Genomic DNA, 7957 nt, shown 5'->3' on the forward strand with positions numbered 1-7957 from the left:
TAAAGATAAAAAAATAAACCGCATCATCAAAAATAATTCAAAAGTCTCGTCTCAATTCAAAATTCCTCACAGCGTCAGATCAGCAAATTCAGGTAAAACTTGGGGAAGCCCAGCTTCTGGTTTGGGGTGGGGAGGACAGGAGATGGAAGCAGCTCTGTGCGTCCCTCCAGGTCACTGCAGAAACGGGCTGAGCTCGTGCAGGTGACGTTCCCCACACTGCTGCAGACACAGAGGTGCCTCGGTCAGGATAATCCATCCTTCAAATGCTTTGGAGGGACAGTTAAATGAGGAGCACTGCCACCCTCCTGGAGGCTTCCAGAGCGTGCTTCCCGAACGTTACTGGGTGTGAAAATGCAGTGCCGGTGCTCCAGAGCGTTAACGGATCAAACCGTGAATTCCCTTCTGACAGGAAGCCTGAACTCTCTTTATTTATGAGCAAACTTCATCTGCAGGTGTGGCACGAGAAGAGCTCCTGCACTGAGCCCAGCAATGCCCCCAAAATGGTGTTTGTTTGTGTTTTTCAGTCACACCCACTCTGTGGTCACAAACATTTTCACTGTTCAGCTGGGATCTTGTTATGAAGTCTTTGGTTTTTACTGTTTCACTGGGATCTCTGTGGTCACAAATCCTGAGTTCTCACTTTTTAATTGGGATCTCTATTGTCACAAAGTCCTTTGTTTTCATTTTTTAGTTGGGATCTTGTCATGAAGTCCTGAGTTTTCACTTTTTCATTGAGATCTCTGTGGTCATGAAGTCCTTGTTTTTCACTGTTTCACTGGGATCTCATGATGAAGTCCTTGGTTTTCATTGGGATCTCTGTGTCAGAAAGTCCTTGTTTTTCCGTTTTTCATTGGGATCTCATTATGATGTCCATGTTTTTCACTGTTTCACTGGGATCTCATGATGAAGTCCTTGGTTTGGGTTGTTTCATTGGGATCTCTGTGGTCACAAAGTCCTTGGTTTTCACTGTTTCATTGGGATCTTGTCATGAAGTTCTCAGTTCTCACTGTTTCATTGGGATCTCTGTGGTCACAAATTTTCACTATTTCACAAGTTTTCACTATTTCATTGGGATCTTGTCATGAAGTCCTCAGTTCTCACTGTTTCATTGGGATCTCTGTTGTCACAAAGTCCTTGTTTTTCATTGTTTCATTGGGTTCCCTCTGGTCACAAAGTTCTCATTTTTAACGGTTTCATTGGGACCTCATGATGAAGTCCTCAGTTCTCACTGTTTCACTGGGATCTCATAATGAAGTCCTTGTTTTAAACTGTTTAATTGGGATTGTTTTAAACTGTTTAATTGGGATCTCATGATGAAGTCCTCGTTTTTCAGTTTTTCATTGGGATCTCATGACGAAGTTGTCGTTCTCACTGTTTCATTGGGTTCCCTGTGGTCACAAAGTCCTTGTTTTTGTTTTTCATTGGGATCTCATGATGAAGTCCTTGTTTTAAACTGTTTCATTGGGATCTCATGATGAAGTCCTCGTTCTCACTGTTTCATTGGGTTCTCTGTGATCACAAAGTCCTGGGTTTTGTTTTTCATTGGGATCTCATGATGAAGTCCTCAGTTTTCACTGTTTCATTGGGATCTCATGATGAAGTCCTCGTTCTCACTGGTTCATTGGGTTCTCTGTGGTCACGAAGTCCTCGGTTTTGTTTTTCATGGGTATCTCGATGGTCATGAAGTCCTCGGCCAGCGTCACCTCCTGGCCGCCCATCGCGGCCTCGGCCTCCCTCCTGAGGGTGTCGATGTCGCTGCGGCCGTCGCCGCGGCGCTGGTACCGCTGGCTGAAGTGGGTCAGCACCAGCCTCCTGGCGCGGCACTCCAGGGCGAAGCGTGCGGCCAGGCCGGGCGTGCTGTGCCCGCGCTGGCGCGCCGCGTCCTGCTGGCCGTCGCCCAGCGTGGCCTCGTGCACCAGCAGGTCGGCGTGGCCGCAGAGGCGCCGCGCGCCCGGCCCCACGGGCCCTGCGCAGTCGCCCAGCACGCAGACCTTCCTGCCGGGCACGGGCGGGCTCAGCACGTCCCGCGGCCGCACCGTCACGCCGCCGCTCAGCTCCACGGCGCGGCCGCGCTTCAGCTCCCCGTACAGGGCACCGGGCGGCACTCCTGCCAGGGAGAGGAAAACAGCCCTAAGCGCTGCACCCGCCGTGCTGTCGCAGCTGTGTTAGCTTCAAAACACACCCCCTGAGGTGCGCTAGGCAGAAAGCTGGCTCACTGGGAAAAAACACGGCCTCACTATTAAAATCAGCCAATATTTCAGATTTTTCATACAAATTAAGAGCTTGTAACCTTAGCAGGATATGACTTTCAGACAACACGTTATTTAAAAGCAGAGATTTCCTTCTTATGTCCTGGAAGATTGCAAACACACAGCCCAAGCACAAGGAAGTGCGTTTGAAGAAAATCATGGAATCCTAGAATAGCTTGGGTTGGAAGGCACCTCCAAGTTCATCCTGCTATGGGCAGGGACACCCTCCACTGTCTCAGGGTTGGACACCTCCAGGGATGGGGCAGCCACAAGGAAACTGTTCAGGGAAACTACATTAAAAAACCCCAGTTATATTGCTCGTATTAAAGTCAAGAAAATCATGCAAATACACTGGCCGTGTGTTTTCCTGAAAGCCACGCTGAGCTGTTTAACCTTTGGCTAAACCTGAGCTTGTCAGCTGTTGCCAGCATGGAAGTGGTCTGTGGCATTCCCTGGCACCAGCGTCACACACCGGATCACAACGCAGCCTGGAGGTCAGGTGCCAGACAGAAAATGGAAAATTGGGTTAAAACGGGCTACGGAGAGAGACAGCAGCTCGGGTTTGCTAGAACACATAGGAAGGTGGCCATAAAAGAAGTAAAAAGAAGAAAAATAAGTCGAAGTAGGTACCAAGTTCTTGCAGCAAGTGCACTTTGAGCTTCCCAGGCCGCGGCTTCTCCTCCATGACGAAGCCGAAGGAGGGCACGCGGTGGAAGAGGCGGAAGGCCCTCACGGACAGCTCCTCGTCCTCCAGCAGCAGGTACGAGTCTGTTTCTGCATCCAGGTGCAGGACCGTCCCCGGAGGCGCCTGGGCGAGCGCCGCGCCCCGGTCCAGGCCCGAGAAGTCGCGGAATTCCCCGGCGGGGCACTGGTCCTGCGTGGGCACCAGCTCGTGCACGCGGCAGGGCAGCACGGGCTGCGAGTGCGACAGCTCCAGGCTCCTCCACAGGAAGCTCCGCAGCCCCAGCGGCCCGTAAATATCGATGGGCGCCGCGCTGGCTTCGGGGCTCCTCTGCAGGGTCAGCATGCACAGCAGCCCAGGGAGACCAAACATGTGGTCGCCGTGAAGGTGAGTGATGAAAATCTTGGTGATTTTGGCTGTTGAACAGAACAGGAATAGACAAAGACAGGAAAACAGACAATGTAACCACTCCTGTTTGGCGAGATGCTTGAAACAAGATGTCTGAAACAAGTGAGGAGGGAAATTAAAACCAGTGCTTAATGGACAAATCCCAGCCCAAAAGGTGTTTCTTTCCCCATCCCTTTCACACAAGGCAGATTTTGGCCTGATAGCCAAGAAGAGGCTGCAGAGATGCACGGTTTAGCTCCTTCTAAGCCAAGCATTCCACAAGCATGGAATGGGCCTGGCTGGTGACATCTGCCATGTGAAATGCAAGGACGTGCTGGGAAGCATTTGAGCTTCCATCTTACAGAAAATCTGCAGACTAACCAGGAACACAATGAGGAATTTGTGTTGCTCCTTCCAGCCCATGGAACAAACAAAATAAAAAATAACCAAAAGCAAACCAGCACGCAGTGTTGATTTCATAGTTTTTTAAGAGGCAAGAACCCCACCGTTGCTGACTGGTTTGTTTAAAACAAGATAAAAAATGGCTCTGTAAATGTCTGGGCTTTCTTTGGTGCCTGGGCTGCCTGGCCCCAGCCGGGCCCTGCCCAGAAGAGCCCAGAACTCTCTCATTGCACACACAAGTCCTTTAACCAGGCTGCCTCTGTCTCTGCTGAACTCCCAATTCCACACAGCCAGGCATTTCCTCCAGCACCTGCTGGGACTGAGCCACAGGAATGACAGAATCTCCTGCTTTTGTTTGAAGATGATTTCAGTAAACAATTTCATAGAAGTCACTCCATCTACCTGACATTAAATTCCCTGATAGGTTTTGGAGGAGCAGGAGCCTGTATTTCTGTTTGTAACTGACAATTCATCGTCATTCTTTGGGGTAGAGAACTCAGCTTGGCCACTGAGGACTGTGGAAGCACAGCGGCTGTGACAGTGAGGTGAGCTTTATTCCTGGTTCGTTTGCCAAAAGGTGAAAGTTACCCCCGACACACAGAGCCTCGCTTGAAAAGAGACATTTACCCACAGGAAGGCTCACCGCAGGTTTGCCCTCCAGGGAGCTGCCTCCAGACAAACAACAACCAAACCGTTCCTGTTTCAAGCTGCTTCAGGCCGCCTTTGACATTGCTAAGCGCGATGAATTAATTCCCATTGTCTCTGTGCCCAGGGGCGGCCAGAGATGGCTGTGGAGCAGGTTGGGCAGCCCCGCCCAAGGCAGCCCAGCCCTTCCCTTCCCTTCCCTTCCCTTCCCTTCCCTTCCCTTCCCTTCCCTTCCCTTCCCTTCCCTTCCCTTCCCTTCCCTTCCCTTCCCTTCCCTTCCCTTCCCTTCCCTTCCCTTCCCTTCCCTTCCCTTCCCTTCCCTTCCCTTCCCTTCCCTTCCCTTCCCTTCCCTTCCCTTCCCTTCCCTTCCCTTCCCTTCCCTTCCCTTCCCTTCCCTTCCCTTCCCTTCCCTTCCCTTCCCCAGCCATCGGGTGCCTCCCGGAGCTGTCCCGCAGCCGAGGGCACACACCTGCCCGCAGGTGGCTCCTCATGAGCTGTGTCTGTGTCCCCTCACCGCAGTCGAAGAGCCAGCACTGCCCTGCCCGGCGCAGCACCAGCGCCGAGGCCCCGCGGGCCGGGCTCGGGAAGCTCGCGCCCGTGCCCAGGAAGGTGACATCCAGCGACATCCCGGGACAGCGGCACCGGCAACACCGAGCGGCCGCCGGCTGGGACACGGAACACAGAGCGGGCGCCTGCTGGAACACAGAGCAGGTACCTGTTCAAACACAGAGCAGTTACCTGTTCAAACACAGAACACGGAACACAGAGCACAGAGCAGTTACCTGTTCAAACACAGAACACAGAACACAGAACACAGAACACAGAGCAGTTACCTGTTCAAACACAGAACACGTGTGCCAGGCTCCGGGACAGGAACAGCTCCCAGGGCACAGCTGGAGCTGTTCCAGGAGGTTTAGTTTGGATGTCAGGGAAAGGCTGTTCCCCAGAGGGTGCTGGCCCTGCCCAGGCTCCCCAGGGATGGGCACAGCCCCGAGGCTGCCAGAGCTCCAGGAGCCTTTGGACAGCGCTGCCAGGGATGCCCAGGGTGGGATTGCTGGGGTCTGTGCAGGGCAGGGGATGGGCTGGGTGATCCTGGTGGGTCCCTTCCAGCTTGGGGTATTCTGTGATTTGATGTATTTGTGCAGGGAAAACAACAAACATTTTAGTTTTAAGTTAAGGCATCTTCCCTCCACAGTTTGGTGTGAGGATAAAATTCCCTTTCCCTTAAAACATGTAAGTAAAACCTGCCTAGAGCAGGATATGACTTTCAGATAACGCATTGTTTAAAAGCAGAGATTTCCTTCTTATGTCCTGGAAGATTGCAAACACACAGCCCAAACACAAATCCTGTGTGGATTCCCAGAGAAAACAGTCCCATCCAGTTGGAACAGCTCTAAGCTCTAACCCCACCCAATAAATGAATGAATAAATTATTTATTTCCTCTGAGCTCTGTTTAAATGTTGAGTTTCCCTGTGTGAGCGTTCCCTCTAGGAGTGTTTCAGGATGAGTTTCTCTGAGCAGTCTCTGCTGACATTTAAACACCATTCCTGGGTTTCAGGAGCGGGCAGCGCAGAGATGCAGAGGGGAAGGGTCCCTTGCCCCCGAGCAGCTTCAGAGAGGCAGGGGTGACCTGAGGGCACAGGCGGGGGAATACCTGCTTCACCCCAGATACTGTGCCCAGCCGTGGATGTGTCTGTGAGGGTGTCTGCAGGAGGAGCCTGGCTGGCTGGCAGGGCCCATGTGGACAGCACACTGCTCTCCCACCTCACGGAGCGGGATTCCTCCAGCCCTAGTCCTCCAGAATTTGCTCCCACATTCTTTTCAGAAGGATTTAAAATTTCAGGCACCTTAACGGCTTCAGATGGTTTTCAAAATAATTTCTGAAGTTCAGTTGTTTTTAGATGAGTTTCCACAGCCTCCCAGGTTTTGTTCCCTGGGAGGGCGGGCAGGCCCTGGCCCAGGGTGCCCAGAGCAGCTGTGGCTGCCCCTGGATCCCTGGCAGTGCCCCAGGCCAGGCTGGATGGGGCTGGGAGCAGCCTGGGACAGTGGGAGCTGTCCCTGCCCATGGCAGGGGTGGCACTGGATGGGCTTTGAGGACCCTCTAACTCAAAGCATTCCAGGATTCTGGAATTCCAGAAGAAAGCTCTCTCTTCCCCGGTGGGCTTGCAGGGTCCTCCCACACAGACCAAGGTACAACCTGGCCTTGGGGGGCTCGGGGTGAGCCATGATTCATGTCCATCTCAGACCAAATGCAGAAATAAACACTTTGCAAATGCAAATATTTGTATTTTCCTTTTCCTCTGTGTGAAATCATGGGATCATACAAGAATTGAATGGTTTGGGTAGGAAGGAAATACTTGAAAATATTTGTATTGAAAATACTTGTACTCCCTGCCAGGGGCAGGGACAGCTCCCACTGTCCCAGGCTGCTCCAAGCCCCATCCAGCCTGGCCTGGGGCACTGCCAGGGATCCAGGGGCAGCCACAGCTGCTCTGGGCACCCTGGGCCAGGGCCTGCCCACCCTCCCAGCCAGCAATTCCTCATTCCCAATGTGCCAGAATCTGTGCCTGCCCTCTGGCAGTGGGAGCCATTGCCTGGGTGCTGTCCCTTGTCCCCAGGGGCCGTGCAGCTCTCCGGGAGGCCCTGGCAGGGCTCCGAGCTCTCCTTTCGGCACCCCGGGCCGGGCTCCCTCAGCCGCCGCCGCTCCGCCCGCGCTCCCGGCCCGGGCTCGGGGCTCGGGGCACGCGGTGGGGCCGGGGCGGACACGGGGACACCGGGATGGGCTGGGGGGGCCCGGCCCCGCTCCCGATTCGCCCCAGCCCCGGTTCCAGCCCTGGCCCTGTCCCGGTTCCAGCCCAGGCCCGGTCCCGGCCTTACCTCGCGGGCGGCGCCAGGCGGGGCGGGCGGGCCGTGAGGAGAGCCCGCCCTGCGCCTGAGGGAGCGGGGGCGGATCGCGCCCTCGGACCGAGTGTGGCGGAAAGAACGAGCGCTGGAGCGGCACCGGGTCAGGGCAATCCCGGGATAAACCCCGGCTGGGGATGAGCAGAGGGAGCAGCCCTGGGAGAAGGAGCTGGGGGCGCTGTGGGTGAGAGCCGGACCTGCCCCAGCCTGAACCCCCTGCCCGGTTGCCCTCGCTGAGGGATCAGCCCAGGCAATATAACAAATTTTTTAAATTCCGTTATTCTTTGTTCTTATTAGAGTGGCTGTGACAGCACCTTGCCAAAATCCCCTTGTATTCAGAAAAAATGCATTGCATTTCCCAGGAGATGAGGTACTTTGCACACCTTTTTCCATTCTGTTCTGCATTCAAACGGTGGCTCAACACCACGCAGGCAGGAAGGTGCAACATTCCAGTTCTAAAACATTTTTCCTTCTCAGCTGAGCTGCTCTGGGCAGTTTGCTTGTGCTGGTGAGGAGCTGGAGGGGCAGCAGCGCTGAGGGCAGCAGGGCTGGCACTGCTGGGGCTGCGGGGCTGGCACTGCTGGGGTGCGGGGCTGGCACTGCTGGGGCTGCGGGGCTGGCACTGCTGGGGCTGGCACTGCTGGGGCTGCGGGGCTGGAACTGCTGGGGCTGGCACTGCTGGCACTGCTG

The 7957-nt window shown here is 54.5% G+C and overlaps 1 protein-coding gene across 3 annotated transcripts; it reads right to left on the bottom strand.

Annotated features, from left to right (window-relative positions):
- Positions 1–526: 526 nt before the first annotated feature.
- ELAC1 (elaC ribonuclease Z 1) lies at positions 527–6278 on the bottom strand. Of its 3 annotated transcripts, none has more exons than XR_010031176.1 (4): positions 4835–6278; positions 2880–3347; positions 1204–2107; positions 527–1021 (listed from the first exon to the last, which is right to left on the bottom strand). XR_010031176.1 is itself a non-coding variant. In XM_063180308.1 (3 exons), the coding sequence occupies exons 1-3, from the start codon at positions 4989–4991 to the stop codon at positions 1611–1613; spliced, it is 1122 nt and encodes a 373-aa protein (XP_063036378.1). In that variant the 5' UTR covers positions 4992–6278; the 3' UTR covers positions 527–1610. The 3 variants fall into 3 exon arrangements, 1 of the variants encoding a protein (XP_063036378.1); XR_010031177.1 differs by having other exon boundaries at positions 527–1115; XM_063180308.1 differs by having other exon boundaries at positions 527–2107.
- Positions 6279–7957: the final 1679 nt, after the last annotated feature.

The sequence above is a fragment of the Melospiza melodia genome, chromosome Z (genome assembly GCF_035770615.1).
Source record: "Melospiza melodia melodia isolate bMelMel2 chromosome Z, bMelMel2.pri, whole genome shotgun sequence".
In the NCBI taxonomy this organism is placed as follows: Eukaryota; Metazoa; Chordata; class Aves; order Passeriformes; family Passerellidae; genus Melospiza; species Melospiza melodia.